Here is a 22,850-nt window from a genome sequence, read left to right on the forward strand (position 1 = left end):
AATGCAAGACAAGCGGAGATGCATGACATAATTGATAAGAGGCTGGGACACAGGATTTTAATTGCACTTCATTGCTCAAATCTTTTAGAAAAAAAGATATTCAAACTCCAGCATTCCTGGTTTGCTTTGCTCTTAACTGTAGAAATATTTCATTTCAATTCACACACACCCATTCTATTATTTGCCAGATTGATGTCTCCCCTACTTCCACCAGACTCGTGCCAGCAGAGGGAAGGTGGTAAGCCCAAATCCAAGATGGAAATGGGAAGGAGCGCTCGCATCTCACTGCTGATTATTATCTCTATTTAAGGGGACAGCAGCGATCTGCTCTGGAAGTCTGTAGTGTTCGCCTTCCCCACATTGGTAAATGGGAGTGAGGATGCAGAAAGGGAAGACACAGCTCTGTTTATTTATAAGTATTTTCATGACACTCATCACTCAGATATATGAGCACCTTGCACACTTTAGTCATTTTAACTGCCCAGCTTCCCTATAAGGTAGGAAGTGTTACCATCTTTGTTGTCAGATGGTGAAACCATGCCACAGAGAGGTCACATAAATAACCTGCAGAATAGTGATGGTCCAGATCTCCTGCTGTTTAACCACAGGAGGATCCTTTCTCCCTCGTGGAGCTGTAGTGGTGCTAACTCTCACAAGCCCTTTAGACAGCAATTAAAAATTTACATACATTTTGCCCAGTCAGTTGCCCCTCTCAATATAGCCCTAAGCCCCCAAGGTAGAAATGATCTATTACACAAGAAATGATCACTAGTAGTAGGCGAGATTATATCTCATGTAATAGCATCATCAGTAGTGTGTTAATAAGTTCCCTGGTGAAGACTGGTGCCACCAATGTACCACAGAAATATTATCCTTAGAAAAGTAAAATGGCATCTGCTCACACCCAGTTTCCACCACAGTGTATTGGCAGAAGTGAAGCTGAAAGCTTATCAATAACTCCAGCCAGTGATTACCCCACGCTGCCTCAGGCGCCTCTCGGAGCTCTCAGCACCACTCTGGCGTCACAGCAGACTGCTCAGTCACTTTTCTTAGGAGCTCTCCATGTCCCATCTACCCTGCTGGGACACAGCAAAGGTGTTTAGTGGCTCCTAGAAGTATCAGAACTGGCTTCTTCCAGCTCAAACAGTGAGCCCCAGGAAAATGGCTTTGCCCAGTTAACCTTCCCCACATACAGTTGAAGCTCTAACAAAGGGCCTCCTGTATTTTCTTGGATCTAACTGTTCTTCTGGCCAAACGCTTTGTCAGCATCTCTGCTGTGCTCTCCAGAGAAACATCTTACCCCTAACTAGAGCTCCTCCCAGCTGAGAGACAAGTCTCTTTATAGCTGTAGCCACTTTCAAGTATGCCCAGTCACCCACCAGCCCTGCCTTAATCCCTTCCCTGTCAGACTGCATGTGAAGGCGTGTACATTCCACCACAAAGCTATGTTAGAAAATACTGGTTCAAGCTATAAAGCTCAGAAGAAAAATAAAGAGCCAAATTAGGTCCATTGTTCCCCGTTAACTGTTGTGGAAAGCGTGGTGGGTTAGTTGGTCACCTCTGATGACCCAGATTCAGATCCCCCTTGAGCTTGGTGTTCTCATCTTACTCCTTACTGAACAGTGGACTGTACACCTGCAATGCCCACAGGATTACCAGGATCTTTTTAACGTAACTTTCTTAATGGGGAAGAGGGCATAGCAAGGGCAGCTTGAGACAGAGATGAGCTGGAAGATCTCAGTGGTCAGCCTTGGTGACACCACGGTGCAGTCTGCACTCACCAGGAAACAGAATGAGGTATCAGCTTCTAGTATCTCAGTTCATGGTGTAACTTTACAACCTGCAAAACAAGCTGATTCTCCTTGAATGATTCCCCACCATGCCCCACCAAGCTGGCTGATCCGTAGGGAAAGCTGTGAACCAAGGCCTTCTCCTGCTTGCAAAGCAAGAAACGCCAAGGTGAGAAAACATTAATGTTTGCACTGATTTAATACTTCTAAAAATCTGCCTTTGAGTTTATAATTAAAAAAACAGTTGAAAAATACTGACATCAGAAAATACAAATCTACAAATACAAATCCACCTGGAAGGTTGGTGCAGCACACTACACATCCTTCCCAGCCCGGATGGTGTGATATAGCAATTGCAAATGCATCTTAACACAGTTCTTGCCAACCATATGACTTGTAGCTTGAGAATGAATCATATTTCATTTCTTGGCACACAAAGGCCATCAAAATACATAGACAACAACGTTGAATGGGAAGCAACGGCCCATAGCCCACTAGGTTCAAAACACCCAGACCAGGCCTTCCTGAGTTACATTTCTGGCCCTCGTGACAAAGTAAATGTGATCTGTGTGTAACTGATATAATGTTGCTTTCCTGCCAGGCTATCTGCAGACATCCTGTTATAGCTCTGAGGTGGGATCTTCCCTATTCATCGGAAAGTGTGGTTAACTCTTAAGCCTCATGATGCCACTTTAAGAACCAGATTTTCAAATGAAGTAGGTGCAAAACTGGGGGCTAATTTGCACAAAAACTGCCATTATGTGTGCAGATTGGGTAGCTACAAGCTCAAATGTTTAAAGCAGTGGTTCTTAACCTATTCGCCATTGGGGGCCTCATATGCAGCTCTCTGTGTGTTATGGGGCTGCATCCACTCTATATATATATATATATAAAAATACTACCTGTATGGCCCTGAGAATGTCACATGGGCCGCAGCTGTGTGCTGATTGGGCCGCCTGTGGGTTGAGAGCCACTGGTTTAAAGAAAAGGCAGAAATAGCACTGGCCTGAAAAATAACAAGCTAATGCATGGTGCCAAATGCAATTAAATTTTACTTACTGAAAGTTTAGTCACGACAGAAGGGCCAGACCCAAACCTTGATCTTTGTGCAGTGGGAGATCTGTGGTGTGCTGAAGGTTGTACAAGATGCTGATTTTAGAACTGTTCTAGAAACTATCATTAAAAGTGCAATTCAGCCCTTTCTTTTGAGTGAATTTGACACTCCTGTGGATGGCAGGCACGGGGCAGACCTTGTAATAAACCGCTAAGAAAGCAAGATCGCAGGTAGCTTAGTCTATTCCTGCGACCCCTTTCATCTGATTGCTAACTAGCTGAACTGCCTGCTAATGAACCCAAGGCAGGGAACCATGGTTGGTTTTTTAAATAGTGATACTAGAGGTTGTGTGGTGTGCATACTTCTCCTTTTGGGCATGTGCTTCTCTTTTAAATTTCTACACTTGAACTTTGGCATCTTTCCACAGAATAATAGATTCTGTCTTTAAAAATACAGGGGACCAGCCCTCTGGGAAACAAGGTGAACTAGGATCATCCTACTGGCCGCTCTCCAGGAACAGCATCATGCCAGCAGGTGATCAAAATACTGTAGCTTGCTCTGTGGTAGATAATGAAGGCAGGTGTTTAGCCATTGACAACAGGCAGTGAACCACTTTTCCTTACCCCTTCCAAGCCTCACAGCCTACATCTACCATGTTCCTTCAGCCCTGTCAGTAACTGGCAGTAATACCTCAGACCTGGTACCCATGAGGCACAATGCTGCTGTTACAGCGTGTCAGAGCGACTAGCTCAGTGACTCCCCAGCTCATCTCATATCACTACGCTGTATCCAACCCAGAGTTCCAAGTGGCTGAATTCAGCCGTTCTCTTTGGCTTGGCGTTCTGGTTGGAGAACAGTGAGTCAGCTGCTCTGCATGGGGGAGGTTGTAATCCCAGGCCTGCTGGGCTACAAGGTAACCACCATCCCTACACTGTCTCCTGGGCCACTCTCTTTGACCTACAACCTGCAGAGGAAATTCCACCTCAGATGACCTGACTGACAGTGGTCTAGCGATCCCTGATTGGTTTCAGAGTAGCAGCCGTGTTAGTCTGTATTCGCAAAAAGAAAAGGAGTACTTGTGGCACCTTAGAGACTAACAAATTTATTTGAGCATAAGCTTTATGCTCAGATAAATTTGTTAGTCTCTAAGGTGCCACAAGTACTCCTCTTCTTTTTGCGATCCCTGATTGGCTTTTTGACCGTAGAGACGCCCATGGGGTATACCAGGAAGTGTCCAGGCAACAAAGTGGATTCCTAGCTAGCTACCGTACTTCTGAACTCCTGGCACTGACCTTGCTCTGACTCGGATTCTGACTCCTAATCAACCCCTGGAAACCCAACACAGACCCTGATACCTGGTATTGACCCTGGACATGATTTCTGACTCTGGCTAGACCCTCGGCTTAATTCTGGTACTGGCTCTGATCCCTGGCTTGAGTTCTGGGATTCTAAGCTCTTGCCACTAGTCCTGCCTACTTTTACCTAGAAATCTGACAGAAGTAAATCTTCGAGCTGCAAGGCAGGAACTGATCACCACATGGGGTCAAAAGGACCCATCCTCCCCCATCTCCTCACAGGTACAGTATTACTCAGTCAGGATCATTAAGGAGGTGTTTCACACCTTCCTCTGAAGCAGCCAGCATTGACCATTCCGCTGTCAGAGGTAGGATCCTGGATGAGCTGGACCACCTGTCTGTTCTGGTGTGACAATTCCTTTGTTCCTAATGAGATGGGTGGGTTAGTACAGTCTAGGAGACTTCATCTTGCCAGTCTGATGACCTAGAAATATATTATGCATACAATACCCTTCCTAAAAATATTGTATTTCCCCCAAAACCTAGCTCTCAGTACTAATGAACCTGATCTTCCGAAGAGAAACTATCTCCCCCACCCTTTGGTCCTGTTTTGAGAGTCCCAGAGCAGACAGAAAAGCAAAAGCTAAGCCATGCAGAATGCAGTGCTGTGGGGTCCCACCAACTCTGCCGACCTCCCTGCAGAAGCACTGCAGGGCTGGTCTCGCAGAGCTGTGTCCTTTGTGATGGGGAAAATTGGCAACAACAGCCAGCTGAGCCTTTAAATTACACTGATGTATCCTCATGGACATGTAGCAATACTGGATTCTTTCCAAGTGAATTTCCCGAGATTGGCGCAAGGTTTAGTTTATCCTGGGTTTTCATTCTTTACCCAATGACTGTTAAAAAGAATAGAAATTAATATGAAATCCAACTTAAAATCCACATTAAAAAGAGAGAGGGAGGATGCGGTGCTTGGTCCCAGACCCAGTCCCACTGCCTCAACATGGAGTGCCCTGGCTATAAATGGGGGTTTATTTCCTGGCAAATTCTCCTTTTCTCCCCAAATATCTAGGCATGGGGACAAAAGGGAGCGGGGGGACAATCACTCTGGCTCAGAGACACATTTCAGGACCCATATCTCCAATTGTTCCTGAGGTAGCACTGCCTGCTAGCAAATGGGGGGGGGGGGTTGTTCTAGTCATCCCCATCTCAATGTACAGGGTGGGGAGGAGACATCTGATGGAGCCGTCACTGCTGGCCAGCCATGTTATACGTCCTGAAGCTTCCCAATTCAGCCTTCTTCTGAAGCATTAGGAGGCCCCAAGCTGACGCCCTGCAGCAGACCCCTGGAACTGGTGGAATTGCATTGTATAAAGAACTTTAAAAACCTCAGTGTGCTGAATAAAAGTCTAAGGGCTAGTCTACGCTAGAAGCACTACATCAGCACAGCTGCATCACTGTAGTGTGTCTGGTGAAGATGCTCTGTGCTGACAGGAGAGAGCTCTCCTGTTGTCATAATAAATCTGCCTCCAGGTGAGGCGGTAGTTCTGTCAGTAGGAGAAGCTCTCCCACTGATATAGTCCTGTCCACACCAGCACTTAGGTCAGTGTAACTAATGTCGTTCGGGGGGTGGCTTATTCACACCCCATGAGCAACGTAAATTATACCTAAGTAATCGGTAGTGTCGACCTGGCCTTAATAAAGACAGTAATCCCGGCTCCAAGGCAGGAATCTCTACAGGGAGTGGAGACTATAGGGGACCTCCCAGCTCTTCCAGTCCCAGCCTCTCCTAACTAGGAAAAGGTGTAGAAGTATTTGCTGGCTGGTTGCCATTGAGTGTGGATTGAGATCTGAGTTGAATTCCACTGCAAAGTGGCTATAATATACTTATGCTGGGGAATCCCTCCAAGTCATGATGGAGACCTGTGCTAGGTATATTAGGCAGTTCTAGTGTGGAGGCTTGAACCAAAGAACTGCAGAACACGTAAACGCTCCTCAGAGGGCACTGCACTTACCCAGCTGCCTCCATCTCCACCCTCATCTGTTTTCTCCTCTCCTCGTCGATGGGGTAGAAGCAGAATATGGCCATGGCAATGAGCAGCAGGGTTATTGGGACAGGGGCCATGAGTATCCGCAGTGTGAGGATGACAGAGGGGTTGTGTGTGCAGTCACTGGCTCTGTAACCTGCAAAACTGAAGAGAAGCACAATGAAAAAAGCACCAGCTTTCTGCCATGGAAACACTGGCCTTTGTTTCCCCTAGAAACCAGAGCCCCTGGGCAGAGTGCTGGCAATGGAAAAGCTTACACACACCACAGTCCCAGCAAGTCATGGCAGAGAATTGGAAAGGAGCAAACAGCGACTTCACTCACAGGTTTGCTGAGCAGGAAGTGCTGTAGGGAATGGCACAGGAGAGCTGGCCATGGGACACTCCCAGCTAGTCTGGTTCCAGCCACCTCCAGCAGGAGGGGCTGTGGGGAATGGTATAGAACACTGACCATTGGGAGCTCCCAGCTGTTCCTGTTCTAGCCTCTCCCACAGGGTAACCATGAACCCAGTGATAAATAGAAAGTAGAGTTTGAGGCCTACTGTAGGCTCATTGTTGATATCCCCAGGGAGAGTCCTCCTGCAAACTTGTTGAAGAAAACATAGAACGAGTAGAAAAAAGCTTCCAGGTTTAGACAGTTCGGATTCTTCAGCCTGAAATCATCCACTGCATCCGGTAGCATGGACCTGGGGATGAACAGCCTGGTAAAGGTGCTAGTCAAACCCAACACTACTGCCTGCCCTGGTTCTCTCCTGTTAGTCATTGCTGGGCTTCTGACACCGCAGCCCTCCAGCACTGGCCAAAGCTTTGGACTATGGTTTGGGGAAAAAACACAGTAGGACCCAGGTTTTCAAGACTGCATGTGCACTTATGTGCCTAAGCCGACCAGTTGCTCCACTTGCATGTGCAAATTAGGTGTGCAAATGTATGCACATATTAGCATGAGTCTGGACATTGGGCCTTTGATGCTATTTTGCAGGAGGCAGTACAAGACAGAAGTTAAGTGTTTTGCATAATGAAAGCAGGGCCACATGCTTGCAGCTAACTCGGAGTTTACATTGTTCGCAGACTGATGCAATGCCAGTGCTGTACAATCACTCAGTGACACACAAACCTCCCTGTCTAATGCCACTCACAGCCACGACAAAGGTGCCCATCCCCCTTTGCTCTCTTATTTGGCCACGCAGATGAATGCACCCACATCTAGGCCTTTATCAACCGTGCTTCCCAACAAACTCTCCTTCCCCCCCATTCAGTTTGTTCCTCCTAGTGACCTAGCCCTTTAACAGTCCAGGAATGAGCAGCCCCAGCCGTGGCTTGGAGAACCGCTCCACTCACCAGGGTAACAAGTAGAGGACAGCCAGGCTGCATCCCGCTAATACCACCATGAAGACGAAGACCAGGAAGTTGTGGCTCACTTGGGTGATAACGATGAGGGCAGGGATAATTAACTACAGCAGAGAGAGAGAGAGGGGCTTATGCTCCTTTTCTTCTGCATGCATGTGGCCCTCACTCCCCAGGACCCCAAGACCATGCTCCCCGCTCTCTCCACGCAAACCCCTCCTCTGCTCACAAATACCGACCATGGACTAAACCTCACTTCTCCCATCGGAGCTGCCTGCATCATAGAGACGTGCAAGTTCAGTAGCAACTCTGCATCATTGCTTGGACATTAGACTATTTCTGATATTTCAGTGCCCCCTCTATGGTCTAATTCTCAATGGAAGCTCCTTGAGGCAGAGACTGCATCTCTCCTTCCTGTGTTCTGTGCAGCCCTGAGAGCATGGACCGAGCTCGACAGATGATAACATAATGCTGCATTAATTACTAGAAATCCTGAGTGCCATAGGAACCCCCACAGGAGCAGAACTCAAATACGATTCCAGTGTAGAAGGGAGTGTGGTGCAGTGGTTGAACTGGGAGTCTGGATTCCTGGGTTCTTGTTCTGCCATTCTTACTATGTGACCTTGGGTGAGTCACCTAGATCCAGATTTACAAAAAGATTTAGGTGCCTAAAGATGCAGATAGGCACCCCAGTGGGATTTTACAAAATCACCTAAGCAGGTTGGGCGCCTGACTCCCATGGCTGTCAGTGGGAGTTAGGCACCTGACAGCCATGACTGTCAATGGGAGTTAGGCACATAACCTGCCTAGGTGCTTTTATAAAATCTCATTAGGTGCCTATCTGCATCTTCAGGTACCTGAATCCCTTTGTAAACGTGGCCCCTAGTGGTGAGCACCCACAATGGGGGCCAGGTTTTGAGCAGGGCTCAGCACAGTGGATACAGCCCTAAGGGACTGTCCATGGTGCTGAGCACCCCAGCTCCCATTGACGCTGACCGCAGGAGTGAACACAGACCCTTGGGATGTCATCAGTAAACCCTGACATTACTGGGAAAACTCCCTGGACAGCCCCGCGTCCATTCCTTAACCTCCCTGTGCCTTATCTGTCCCCATTGCATGGGCTATCAGGAGGCCAAGTTAATTAACCTGAGGGGTGGAAGGCTCTAGGGCAGTGGTGGGCAACCTGCGGCCAGTGGGCTGCACGTGGCCCAAGGGGGTAATTCACCATTCCCGGCCTATGGGAGCTGTGGGCGGCCGTACCTGCAGATGGTCGGTGTAAACAAACTGTCTCACGGCCCACCAGCGGATTGGCCCGCAGGCCGCAGGTTGCCCACCACTGCTCTAGGGGAATGCAAAGCATTAATCAACGCTTCTTATTCTCCCTGGGTATTAAGGACACCCAACAAACAGTCGTGTGAGACTCCAGGGCAGTATGGGGGAGGGGAAGGGAATTGGCTGCATATGCTGCAGTCTCTATACTGGTCACTGCCCAGGCCGTGGCCGATCGGCGTGACACAAAGCAGCCAGTTGGCACCATGCTGAGCGTGCGTGGCAGAGATCGCAGCAGAGCACGCTGCGCATCTACATCCTGCACGTTCTCTGCCCTCCCTGCCCCAAGCTGCGCCTGTCTGATTAGCACAGGGGGCGTTTCAGCCCAGTGACGCATCTTCAGCCAGCCCTCGGGGGGCAGTGGTGGTGCCAGCTGTTAGGGTATAGCTATTCAGGCCTGTCTGTAAAGGCCTGTACTCTAAGAATTTAGGTGTATTCTTAACACTTGGCTAGTTATAGAGGTATAAAAGAAAGAATCAAAATCACTGTCTGCTGGTGTAAGGCCCTTCTCTCACTGTGGCAGTCTGGGGCCCTGTTCTTAGGCTAAGGCCTTTGGCTAAGCAGCAGACACAGCCATAAGCTGGGAAGCGACTGGTCACATCCTCACATCCCAAACTAGTCACATTGAATGAAGGTGCTATTGGGCTGTTAGGAATACAATCCTGTCCTGATGATGCCTATCGCCTCCAGAGAAAGGCAAGTGCCAAGAAGATGTAAAAGGAAACTTAGTTTGATAGCATCCTGTCTGGCAAGAACTCACTTATCAATAGCTGGGATGTGAAATCCTCATTTCTGTGTTGTTCTATCACTGTAGTCCCCATTTCCCCATTGTTTGTCTGTATAATCTCTGTCTGGTTCTGTGATTGTTTCTGTCTGCTGTATAATTAATTTTACTGGGTGTAAACTAATTAAGGTGGTGAGATATAATTGCTTAAATAATCATGTTACAATATGTTAGGATTGGTTAGTTAAATTTCAGTAAAAGGACTGGTTACAGTATAGCTAAGCAGAACTCAAGTTTTACTATAGTCTGCAGTCAATCAGCAAGTGAGTGGGTAAGGGAGGAAATGGGAAGAGGGAATGGAGGTGGGGAAACTGGAATCATGTTTTGCTAAGGGCAGGAATGGGAACAGGGCCACAGGTAAGGCTCTGTGGTGTCAGACCTGGGAAGGGGGACACTAAGGAAGGAAACTGGAATCATGCTTGTTGGAAGTTCACCCCAATAAACACTGAATTGTTTGCACCTTTGGACTTCGGGTATTGTTGCTCTCTGTTCATACAAAAAGGACCAGGGAAGTAAGTGGCTGAAGGAATAAGCCCCCTAACACCAGCTGTCAGCGAGCCCTCTGTGGTCTGGAGGTGGCTGCACTGGTGTGTTTGCTGGGAAGTGTCGTGTAAGGGTGCTGGGTCAGTTTCCGTTCGTGTCTGCACCGCCTTCCCCACGGGCACGTGTTCCACAGCGGGGGGGGAGGGGGGGTGCTACAGAGGAGGGGCTCACAGGCGCCAAAGCCAGCTCTGTTCAGGGACACACTCTAGGGAATGGGGCAGGAAACTGCCTAGGGATGTGCTCATCGCTGCTCCGGTAGGGGCCACATGCAGCAGAAGTCACCGCAAGGACTGGTACAGGCATAGCACCGGTGGGGCGGGGCTTTCGGTTACTCCAGTCCCAGCCTCTCCCAGCAGCAGGAGTTGTAGGGAGCAGGGTAGGAGGGCTGACCGGGGGCGGGGGTTCCCAGTCCCAGCCTCTTCCAGAAGGAGGCGGTGCAGGGTGCAGGGCAGAAGTGCTGTAGGAATTTCAGTTTAAATATCTATTTAAAGTCAGAGGAGAACGGAAACTCACTGGTAGGCCCACGAACACAGCTGGTTTTTTCCCAAAATGCACCAGAAACCACTGCCAGAAGGGAATGGAGAGGGAAGCCACGACCTGGGGGAGACAGAGCCACAGGGAGAGACTCAGCAAGGCCTTCCAGGACCCTCGGAGCATTCCCCCGGAGACATCCATGTTATGGCATGGGGGACATGGGCAGCAAAGATACTGAAATCCATCAGACCAGCCTTGGGCACCATTATCCCCTCTCCCTGCGCTGCCCACACTGTGTCAACCTCTGTCATGCTAGGTGAAAGAGCAGGGAGGGGCCCTGGATAGGTGGGGGGTTGACCCCTCCTGTGAGTACATTCTGGGGGCACCATTGGCCTCGGAGAGGGGGGCTGTGAGGGGAGACCGGTTCCACTGTGTAGACGTACCAGCATGATGAGCACCAAGTGCTGGAACCTCCCAGCCAGCCCAGCAGCGTGTGTGCAGAAAAAGGCAAAGATCCCCTGAGCGATCTGGGAAGGGAACATACAGACGCTCAGCGCTTAGCTCCTGGGCCCGCTGTCCAGCCCCAAAGGAGCCTGCAGTGCAGCAAACTGGGAGGTCAGATGGATCTTTGCTGCTCCTCACCATCTGGCTGGAGATGTCTGTTCCATCCGCCCCCCAATCTCTCACACACACACTCCTGACTCCCCATCCATTTTTCCAGGGACCACAGAACCCACCTGTCTAATGCGGCACTCAGCCAGTGAGTCACTAGCTGGCTTCCCACGCCTGCACTTTGTATCACCAGGCCTCCATCTCCCACCTGCCTCTCGGGGGCTGTTTCATTTTATTTCAATTTTAAAGCCATAAAAGCGCCTGTGAGTTCAGTGCTGGTGAAAAGAGTCTGATCAGCCGCCCTGGAAACAAAAATTCTCTCTTTGCTCATGGAGCAGGCACATCATGGGCATCAATGGGGCAAACGCCCCCATACCACCTGCCAATGTGCCCTGGGTAGACCCCCCCTCACAATAAGGGGGCGTTCATTCTCTTTGCCCATTCCCTCCTTGGTCTCTCTGCCGAGGCTGCCGGTTAGAGGTAGGTGAGGTGGTTTCTGGGAAACCGACACTCATCCCTGGGGAATCTGACTGAGAACACGGGACTCATGATGATCAAGAGGCCACCTAACACTGTATAGCAGGAACAACTTCCAATCACTGCAGACCTGAGATGGATTTGAACCTGCACCCTAGAGTTAAAGGCTCTGCACAGGATCTCTCCTGGCCTACTCACCCCCTCGGTGGTCTTATCACAACAGTCCCACAGCCGGGGCTGCTGCACTCAGCTGGCACAATCTCACTTTTATTAGCACGGCAGGACGGGGGATTGTACTGGTGGGCATGGATGGGAAAGGTAGAGCCAGGGGCTCGGTCTGGTGGGCTCCTAAACATGGGCTGGGCACAGCCTGGTGGAGAAAGCCCCTGGAGTCTGTGCAGGTCCCTCCTTGCCTCTTCTCCCACACAGCTTGTGTGTTTCAAGCCGCCGCTCCCCACCATCCCTCTACACCTCGGGGACCTGCTTCTCCTCATTGTTCAGATACTTTTGCCCCAGGACTTTCTGAAAGAGCCCAGCCACTGCCCACTCTGCAGTCACCCCTCTCTCCATGCCAGCCGTGGGGGTGATGGTACCTGGAAGGCCAGGGACATGAAGAGGAAGCCACAGAGCAGCTGGACATAGGGCTGGTGTCCCAGGATTATTCGCAGGCTGTGAAAGAAGGGCAGCTGGGTCTTTCCCAAGGGACTGAGGGGCCCTGCAGGGATGAGAAGGGAAGTGCAGCAGAGTCACCCCCAGCCCTACCCCCCAGGGACGGTGGTGATTACTGTACGCGTTGAAGCCGAGAGCCGCGAACACTACCCCAGGCTGCCTCGCGCCTAGCGACTGATGAGGCCTTCGCCATGCTTGGCCCAGCCTCCCAGCCTGACCGGGGCTCTGACCGGCCTTGCCCTACCGAGGCCCCATTTTTCCTTCTGCCCTCCCAGCCGAGGGGAGCGGCCTCCTCAGGGCTGACGTGAACTGGATGGTGCAGGAGGCTGGAAAGCAACAAGCCACCAACTCCCACGTCACAGGCTGGCGAAAGTCTTGAGACTGAAGCATGCACCATGTCCCTCGACGCGCCTCCTTCGCACCCACAGGCCAGGCATCGTGTCCCCCGACAGCCCGCCCAGCCAGCAGATTCCCAGCTCCCTCCCCCGCTGGACTTGCACCCATCCCCCAGAGCCACGGCCACAGGGCACCCTCCAAACCATCGCAAGAGGAGCCAGAGAAGCGACCTAACCGGGCTCCTCCTTCACTCCGAGGAAGAGAATCAGGCAGGCCATGCAGTAGAGCGAGCCCAGGACCACGGAGGCGATCACGTACGCCCTGCGCTGGAAGACAAGAGCCGATGCAGCTGTCACAACCTAGGCACTAGTTGCAGGGAGCGCATACAGCGCTCTCCCACCCAGAGCTCTGCAGAGGGGCAGGGAGCAGACCGCCAGGTGCTTACCGTGTTCTCCAAGGTGTCAGTGAGCCCCGGGGAGGTGCTGTTGTACAGAGTCCCATTGGGCATGCTGCAGCTTTTCATCATGCTGGCGTGGTACCTGCCGACTATCTGCCCCTGGATACCCGAGCCGACCAGCGTGCTGAACACCTCCACCCCCATTCCTGCCAAGAGCCAGGACAAATGGGAGAGGGGTCAGACAGTCTTGTGGCCTGAGCCTCAGAGCAGATCCCCTAGGGAAAGAGCGGCCAGCATGTGCCTTGCAAAGTAACGTATTGGCTTTGTGTGCCTGAAAGGGTGAGACTCCCCTCTGATGGCAGCTCACAAAGCAGATAAGAGATCTACTGTTTCTGCCTGCTCTAAAATTTCCCCCTTCACTCCAGTGGTAGAGGCCTAAATTTTTGGAACTGAGGGGCCAGAGTCTAGTCCTCGTTCCCCATGGGAGTTGTTTGTCTAATAAATGCTTCTACACAGAGAGTCTTTACAGCAACCAACCCAAGGCCTGTGTGAGTTCAGTATAACCATACCCCCGTGCCGTGTGATATCGCCTGCACTGTGGATGGGCTGATTTAACAAAAGAAGAACTTCTAGGGATGCCACGTGCCCTGAGATTGAGATCCAAGCCGTCAGAGTGTCCCTGGTTAACGCTGCAGCCCAGTTATTGTTTAGCTGCAATAATATGTGGATCCCAAGTATGGGAGTTTTTTTGATATTTTATAATGTATCAGGTCAAATTCACGTCCGGTGTGACCCTATCACAAACCCAGATTCAGAGACAACACCCCCTCTGGCATAGAGTGAGGCACTGGAGAGAACTCACACAGGCCTGGGGACCATGAAGGAAACCCTGCATCCAGACAGAGACACTTACTGTAGGCGGTGGCCGAGTCCCGGTCTCGCGGATTCCCTCCCAGGAACATGGTCAGGGAGGAATACGGCACATGATAGCACTGGGGAGAAAAACAGCTCAGATACCAAACAACTCAGCCGCTTCTCCTCTGATACTGGGATCCCTTGTCTCTCACATCCCATCCTCTGGGGGCAGACACCGCCCTCCCTTCCCAGGAACACCTCTGGTGAGGTGAGCCCCTTGGAGGAGCTGCCACCACAGAGAGCAGCTGTGAAAACGAAAACTACTGCCCTGTTTCACGACGTCACTATATAACCAACCAGATACCATGCCCTACAGCGCCCCCTGCTGGGAAAGTCTGGAGCCAGAGCAGCTGTGCGCTCCCCTACAGGTTGCGTTCCTCTTCTAGAGGGGCCACTCAGGCACCCGCAGCATACCAGAGATTCTGGTGCTTGCAGGCAGCGGCAGGCCCCTGGCATTCCTGGGTGACCCAGCCCCTGCTCGTGTGACCTGGCATGCACGGTGCGTGCGAGGTCACGCCCCACAGAACGTGAACATGTCACCCCACCCCCCCTGGAATGATCTCGCGCACACACGGCGTGCTTCAGAATGGCATCCCTCATCCGTGACATGGGAAACAAACACATCCGGCCTTGTTTCAGTTCCAGGTAGGGGACGTTTGCATTTAGAAGCAGGAAGGTCCAGCTTAGAACGGGACCCACGGCCTGCCTAGCCTGTTCTCGGCAGCAAGGTGAAGACAGCTCCTAAAACACTTAGCCACAGATGTTGCAGTCCTTACACTCATGCTCGTCTGGAAGAAGCAGTACATGGCCAGGTACCAAAGGAACTTGAGGGAGACCGGCATGGCGTCGGAGGGGGTGGACCAGACCATGCAGTAGAAGACCACCCCGAACGGCATGGAGCAGACAATCCTGCAGGGGCAAGCGGAGATGATTCAACACAAGCACCGAAGCAAAGTGAGAGTCAGGTTTATTACTGCCTCATGCACTGGCCTCCTTTCCTGCTCGCCATGCCACAGCTCATCCCCTGCAGGATTAGGGTCGCCAGGCATCTGTTTTTCAACCAGAACGCCCAGTAGAAAAGGGACCCTGGCTGCTCTGGTCGGCACCACCGACCGGGCTGTTAAAAGTCCAGTTGGTGGCGCAGCGGGGCTAAGGCAGGCTCCCTGCCTGCCCTGGCTCTGCATGGCTCCCAGAAGCAGCCACCTTGTGGCCCCATGGCGCATGGGCAGCCAGGGAGGCTCCGCACACTGCCCCTGCCCCTAGTGCCAGCTCCGCAGCTCCTATTGGTCACGGTTCTCAGCCAATGGGAGTTGCAGGGGTGGCACCTCCAGACACTAGGGCAGTGCATCAAGCCTCCCTGGCTGCCCATGCACCTAGGGGCCATCCGGGGTCCTCACCCCAACACCCTGCCCCAGCCCGGAGCCTGCACCCCCAGCTGGAGCCCTCCCCGCACCACAACCCCCTGTCCCAGCCCGGTGAAAGTGAGTGAGGGTGGGGGAGAGCAAGCAACAGATGAAGGGGGGATGGAGCGAGTGGGGACAGGGCAGGGATATACGGTTTTGTGCAATTAGAAAGTTGGCACCCCTCTCCAGGATCAGGGTGAGCAGGGGAGGGTAGTTTTGCTCAACGCAAGGAAAAAAACAGATGGGCAGCAGCAGAACTGTGCTGGCCCCAGATCCACTTATCTCAGCCCCTGCTCGAATATTCAAGGCCCTGATCCAGCAGTGGGATCCATGGGGACAGGGTCCAGCCACATGGACCCAACTGCAGGCTTGGGGGTTAAATATTAGAGCAGCGATCGGCTACATGTGTATTGTGCTGCTCACTTCATGGGAGAGCTTCTCCCCTGCCCACAGCTTAGCGGATTGTCCGGAGGGCTCCATGTAACACAGGTGAGAGCCACTGGGTATCAACCCTCCAGTCACTTTGAATATTTAGTGAATCTTGCAGGAACTGCAATTGTTACAAGGTGACTGATTCTTGTTAGTGCTCCCCCTTTTCAAACTGCCCATTGTAAGCGCACAGCCAGAGGCTTTTGGTCCCAGTCCCCAAAGAGGCTGCGCCTGACCTCCAAAGCCAAATCAACGCCCGCTCAGCCTCAGCCCCCAATGCTCACCAGGGGATCAGCTTGCCAAGCTTCCTTCTGGGGCTCTTGCTGACCAGGAAGCCGACAGCGGGGTCTGTAACTGCATCCCAGGCTCGCCCAAGGAAAAGGATCAGAGAGGAATGGAACGGTTCCAACTGGGAGAGACAAACAGTTGGATCAGGCCACAGCATGAAAGTGAACAAGATCCCAGCCAAAGGCGGAAAGAGTCAGAATGACTCGGCCCTGGAGCAGCCAGCTCTGGGCAGAATTCCAGGCTATCATTCTGGGAACTGGAATGACATGGAAACCTCCCCACCCACACACACCTCCTCCTCCTGCAGCTCTTTGGATCTAAGGCTCCTGATGAAATTGTAGCACTTGACGCTGTGGGGCACCATCAAGGTCTTTCCAAGAACACCATCCGGCACTATCAAGGTCGTCTCAAGAATAAGCTGCAAGACCCACTTTCACCTAGACTGCCCCACACATACACACTCCTGTACGGAGCCTCTCTGCTTCCGAGTCCCACCATCCAGCGAGAAAGCGGCTGCTCACTTGCACAACGTCCAGTAGGAAGATCTGGAGGAAGAACCCGAGGGCATTTCCTGTCATCTGGTATGGAGCACCCCCTATGGCGTAACAGAGCTTCCTGTAGAAAGGCAGTGGTGCCGGCTGCGTCTGGAACCAAGACACAAATGAGCCCCGCTCACTGCAAACTGACACATGCGCCCAAGATGTTAGCGACCCTGCTCTCTGCCTTTGCTCTTCCCATCCCTGGATATCCTCCCAACCCTGCCCAGAATCGGCCCACAACATTTTGACACCTGAGGTGGGGAGCTCAAATGATGCCCCCATGTCCCCTCGCTTGGGCCAAAACTTTGAAAGGTCTCAATTGTGCCTTCTTCCTGTTCTACTCCTCTCATGGTACTGCTCTGCTGCCTACCCCAATAAAGGAGAACTAACCACTTCAAATGCCTTGTTCAAAAATTTTAAGGAACACTTCACTTTCAAACACCTGAACAGCAAATGTAACGTTTCTTGTCTGCGTAGTAAACACTGGCATTTGTATCTGTTTGAATAATCAAAGTGGTGCTTTCCGTGGCTTCTTGCTTGCAAAGATTTGAACTGCTTCCTGAAGGTCCACAGTCTGGGCTAGCTCATGCTCTGTTGAGATGGTTGCAAGGCCGACCAGCCTCTCCTGGGTCATTGTGGAGCGTAGATGTGTTTTTATTAACTTCAGCTTGGAGAAGCTGCGTTCTCCACTGGCAACTGTTACAGGAAGTGTTAGAAGTATGCACAGAGCAACAAAAGCATTTGGAAAGAGGGTGGCCATCTTATTTGTGCACATATATTCCAGAACAGCCTTTGGAGTTGATCCTGCTGAAATGTAACTTGAAAGGGCTTTCAGTTCATCACCTAAATCAATCGCATCAATATCGCGCATGTCATCATGTGTCAACACTGTCTCTAGTGCCCTGCATTGCTGGTGTAGGTCTTCTTCAGGTATCGTGAGGAGTTTTGGAATATCATACAACATCCCAAATATACTGCTGTGTTCCTTGAGCTGCATGAAATGTTCTTCAACTGACTGTATTGCACAATCTAGCACCTGGTTAAAGAATTCAACTTTGAATTGTTGTTTGGGGTCTCTTATGGGATTATCCCGTGCCTCATAATCAAAATTTCTCCTTCAGTGACTCTTGTGTTCTTGAATGGGTGTGAAAATAGCTTCAGTGTGAAGTTCCTCTGCCAACTTCTGTGCACTCTTCAGAATGTTTTGAAATCCCTCATCTGACTGGTAAGACTGTAGGTATGACTTTGCTTTGTCCAATTGTTCCATTGCTCCAGATATATCAAGGTCAACACCTTGGAGTCTCTTGCTTACAACATTTATTTCAACAGTATGTCATGCCACAACACTAAGCCACACAGAAATTTGAAGTTATGTATGTTTCTGGTGATTCCATTTCCCTCTGCCACTGTTCTCCCATGAACAGTTCCTGTCATAGCATTATTCTCCATAATGGCAACTGTGGCATCATCTATCTTCCCAATTCGGTGTTTGATAGGCTTTATCGCCTCCACTTGACTTTCCCATCATGTGGCACTCAGTGGTTTCAGTGTCAGAGAGGATGTTCCCAGATGTTGCTTCATAATTTGCCATCGATGAGTTGATGCAGAGAAAAATCCAGAGATGCTTTGAATTAGATTAAAAAATTCAGCAGCTTCACTGGAAGCTGACGCTGCATCACTGACCACCAAGTTCAATGAATGAGAACTGGATGGGACAAAAAAAACTCGAGGGTTTAACTCTCGGATCCATGTCTGCACTCCTCTGTTCTGTCCTCTCATGTTGGCACCATTATCGTAGCCCTGACCTCTCATGTCAGCTATCGCAATTCCCGTATCTTCCAGCTTTTTAAGAAGCACATTTGTCATACCAGCTCCTGTAGTATCATCAATGTCAATAAATTCTAGAAAATGCTCTCTGACCGTCACCATTGCAGGGACATTTCACTAGGTTCTGTTGTTACAAAATGCACCATTAAAGTCATTTGTTCCATATGGCTGACGTCAGCTGTGCAGTCCAGAATAACAGAGTAATCTCTTGCTGACTTCAGATCTGCCACAATCTTCTGTTTGACTTTTGTTGCCAGTAACTGTATGATCTCATTTTGAATTGTTTTTCCATGGTAGTGGTGTGTGTACATTTCTTGGGTGGTGACTCTTCTTAGATGATCCTGGAGAACAGCATCAAACTCAGCCATCAGCTCCACAATTTTAAGGACGTTTCCATTGTTTGGCACGTACAGCTGATCTGAAGTGCCAAGCAGGGCTAAGTTTTGGGTAGCAAGCATTCTCACAATGCAGTGAGCCTTTTCAGAACATTTTGCCAGTAAACAGACGCTGATGCAATCTTCTCTTGATGCTGATCGTCTATGGTGGCCTTTAAACCTTAGTCTCATCTCAAGCTCTTTCCACCTGTGGAATGCTCTCTGGTGACTTGCTGCCTTCTCGCCAGATTTTTCCAGTCCTTTGTTCCTGTAGAACCCAATGTGGCTGGGACATTAGACTGGAAGAGTTTGCAATAAAAACAGTATGCAGCATTCTGGGTTTCTGAGTACATAAGCCATGGCCTCTCCACTTTGTCACCATTGAGGATTTCACCCCAGTAATGTGTTGGATGGAAGCTTCTGTTTTCATGGTCTTTGGGGAACATGAAGTTTTTCACTTGCTGTGGCCCATGCAGTACAAGGAAGTCCCTCAGGCTACTGCTCAAATGGATTCACAGTCCTGGATCATCTGGACTTAAGGAACTAAACTCAGCAGCAGCTGTTTCTTGCGCCTCCACCACACTCTTCTCTGATCTACACTTTTCTTCAGGACTGTGCATGGCTACATCCATTGGAGATGGAGATACGGATGCTGCAGTAGCTGCCAGGTCACCTGCCCTCTGACTGACTGGAAGATCAGGCATCTCCTCACCACTCCCATCCTCCCTGGGGCCGGAAGGCTCACCGTGAACATTTGTGTCTATGTATCTCAGGAGAGCTCCTTCCTGCTTAGATAGAAAAGCTTCCGTTGCTTACTTTCTTTTTCTGAGTGCTGCCCCAGGCGGGCGTTTTCTTCTTTCACGCATGGCTGCTGTTCTGTGCCAGCTAGAGTGTCTCTCAACACTCAATTGAAGGGGACAAATAAGCAGGCTGGTAGCAGGGCCTGAGCGAGGGGAGACATCAGTGTCTTAAGGGCCTAACTGGCTCCTACTACTCCAGCTGACGGCCTGTTCTCCTCAAGTGGGTTCAGCGAAGCAGCAGGAAACAGAAAGCTCCTGGAGAGGCTGGGGTTAACAGGCCAGGCTCCTGGGGGTGCTCGAGAGGTACATAAGAGGCTCCTCCTCCTCTCTCTCCCTGCAGCTCCTGCTGCTTTCTGTGATTCCCTCTCCCCTTTTCTCCTGCCTGCCTGTTCTGTCTCTTGTGCCCTCCTCCCTCCAGCCCAGCGCGCCACCCTCTCTGTGCATCTCGAGCGGGGAGGATACAGGTGCACCAGCAGCAGACACCATCTTCTACACTCTGGGTCCTAGTGCCCCCTCCCCCGTCTGGGACCTGACCGCCTCATGGTAAAACCAGCCCTGCCAGAGCCTCCGCTTTACCCCAACCATGATCCCTGCCACTTGGGCCGAGGACTCCATAATCTGAAGCAGGCAGAGGAATTGGTGTCTGTGACGTGAGGCTCTCCTCTTTCTTCCTTCCAGGCCTGAGTATGCGACCCCAGCCCGCCCGCCACGCTCCAGCCTAGCAGGGAGCAAAGAGCCATGTGTGTACCTTGGGCTTGAATCCGTGGCCTGTGCAGCATCTGGGCACATTCCTGCTAGAGGGACTTTTCTGTATCAGCATTTTAGTGGGCGAGATGCCCAACTCTGCTAGGAGTCTGAGACACTAATGCAACTTCCATTCCTGCTCTTCCCAGCCAGTATATTTTCAGTCCTTGTCCCCTGTGTACCCAGGTGGGACTATTGTTAGGTGGGCTTCTGCCTTGACTGCATGCTGTTGGGATCAGCTGCTTTGGTACTTTGTAGACATGAATCTAGTTACGGACACTAATGGCTTCGTTCTCCTCTCATGTACCCTGGCGTACGTCTGCAAAAACACCAAATTTCCACTGGCTGAACCACGCTCAGAATCTAGCCTGAAAGTGCCAGTGAATCACTGATCTGTTCAGATAACACTCCGTTTTGCTCTTCTTTTTCCACTGAGGCTTCACGATAACAACACATAAGTGCGAATTTCACATAGCATCACCGCTGCTGATCCAGGGACAGAATAAAGTCCAGAGTCCACTGGGTTTTATAGATCAGGGACAAGGTGCAGGGGAACATTTTAGGGGAAGAGAGACAGACTGATGAGAGAGTCCATCATTCAGCTAGGTGCAGAGAAATTTATGGATGTGTCTGGCTGGCCAATTTTCAGAGCTTGCAGCAAAGATCTAGTGAAGTGGGATTCCCTTTTGTTGATAGACAGTTTCACTTTCCGGCTACCATGGTTGGCTTGCATGCCTTGCAGGGGAATGCTTAGTTGTTTAAATAACAGTTTCCACTGCAGCTCCATTTTTAAAATCTCGGTTTTGTAAAAGCTTCTCTTCCCCTGGTGCTTCCCTCCCCCTCTTTTCAGGGCCCCCAGCAGACTGCAGAGGTGTTGACAGGTCACTCTTCCTTGAGTGGTGCCTTACAACAGGTGCTGACTACTTATGCTAAACCCTCTGCTCCACCTCGCAGTTTGCTGGGAGCACCTTTCCCAGCCCTGCAGGAGGGCTGCTGGGGGCAGGTCAAAAGCGTGTCTCTCACCCACAGAAGTTGAGCCAATAAAAGATATTAACACCCCCCCACCACGTCTCGGGATATCGGAAGGTCCCCACATCTCCGTGCACCCAGGTCATTTGAGTGCCATCAGCAACCGAACATAAACGCCTCCCTTAGTCATAAAAACTACCGAAGCCCTAAAAATACCCCCTGGCTGCCTGCCCCAGCTAGACTGCATCGGTCTGAGAGAGGGGCCGACCCGCAGCCCGCTCTTCTTACCTCGCTGTGTCTCGAACTCGCCCCGGGCCGGTCTCCCGCACGCCCCGGGCTCTCTGGGAGCATGTTCACAAACACGCGGCCTCCCTTCCCGGCGCAGGGAGCAAGGATCAACCCTACTGCGAGCCGAGCTCCCAGGCGGGGGAAACCAGCCCCGAGAAGCGCACCGGCCCCCAGGGGTGTAACACGACCCAGGGGCTGAGCGGCCTCACCGCCGCGGGCCGAGCCAGAGCCGTAGCTGACCAACCAGACCTCGGGGCGGAGCCTAGCGAGGCGCAGGGGGAGACACGTTTGGTTGGGGCCCGAGCTGCCCTGTGCCCGCTTCGTAGGGAGAGAAAGAGGGTTTGCACTGACCCAAGCCAGTCCTGGAGCTGCCCTGAGACGCGGGTGGCTGGGGGTGCTGGAGCTCAGCGGTTCTCAGCCTCCGGGGGCTCAGGACTCGTTTGTAAAGTCAGGGCCCAGTAAACAGTCTGGGGGCCCTGGGGTGGTCCTGCGCCCGGGGAGGGGGTTGGGGCCTGCCCAGCACTCACCCCACAGGGGCAGCTCCTGCGCAGCGGGGGTGGCTGGACGTGGCTCTCCAGGCCAGGTGAGGCGCTGCTCAGGTTTGCCCCCCGGCCAGACCAAAGTTGTGGGAGTGGAGTCGTGATCTGGCTCCTGGGGTTGCAGCGGCTCACATTCGGCCTACGCAGACTCTCGGCGTCACGGCGGCTGGGCCAACTCTGAGTGGTGCTGGGACCCCAGGGGCTTCAGCTGGAGCAAGGAGGTGAGCTCAGCCCACCCTGGGGGACAGGAAACCCCCCAAGCCCCTTTGAAGCATTCTGGCGCCCCGTGGGTTGAGGTGAGGGATGGTCATCTGCCCTTTCCCGTCCCCTCCAGCTTGGGGCCATTTACAAAATCTTGAGATCCACGACCAACAGTGCAGTGATTGACTCAGTAGCGCATCTTTTCATCACCATTTTACTCAAGTCCTGGATCACAAGCATTCCTCAGAGGGTACCCTGCCCACTCCGTCTCCCACCAGCGTACGGAAGGAAACACGGATCCTTCTACACGCAATCTGCTTTATTGTACCTAGCAGCAGGGAGGGAAAGACTGAATCCCTGAACAAAACAAAAATCCACGAGGGGC

The 22,850-nt window shown here is 51.5% G+C and overlaps 1 protein-coding gene across 11 annotated transcripts; it reads right to left on the bottom strand.

Annotated features, from left to right (window-relative positions):
• Positions 1-1,970: 1,970 nt before the first annotated feature.
• Positions 1,971-21,960, bottom strand: LOC102935762 (sodium-dependent lysophosphatidylcholine symporter 1). 11 transcript variants are annotated; one of them, XM_037915381.2, is made up of 14 exons: positions 21,726-21,959; positions 16,706-16,828; positions 16,181-16,305; positions 14,841-14,973; positions 14,063-14,141; positions 13,198-13,355; positions 12,988-13,078; positions 12,341-12,462; positions 11,102-11,185; positions 10,698-10,781; positions 7,523-7,635; positions 6,727-6,870; positions 6,155-6,331; positions 1,971-5,491 (listed from the first exon to the last, which is right to left on the bottom strand). In XM_037915381.2, exons 1-14 carry the CDS (start codon positions 21,786-21,788, stop codon positions 5,431-5,433), a joined length of 1,557 nt encoding a protein of 518 aa, XP_037771309.1. In that variant the 5' UTR covers positions 21,789-21,959; the 3' UTR covers positions 1,971-5,430. The 11 variants fall into 11 exon arrangements, with proteins under 11 accessions (XP_037771309.1, XP_037771310.1, XP_043383490.1 ...); XM_037915382.2 differs by having other exon boundaries at positions 1,971-5,035; positions 21,726-21,957; XM_043527553.1 differs by having other exon boundaries at positions 4,392-5,028; positions 21,726-21,958.
• Between the last annotated feature and the right edge of the window lie 890 nt (positions 21,961-22,850).

The sequence above is a fragment of the Chelonia mydas genome, chromosome 13 (genome assembly GCF_015237465.2).
Source record: "Chelonia mydas isolate rCheMyd1 chromosome 13, rCheMyd1.pri.v2, whole genome shotgun sequence".
NCBI lineage: Eukaryota > Metazoa > Chordata > Testudines > Cheloniidae > Chelonia > Chelonia mydas.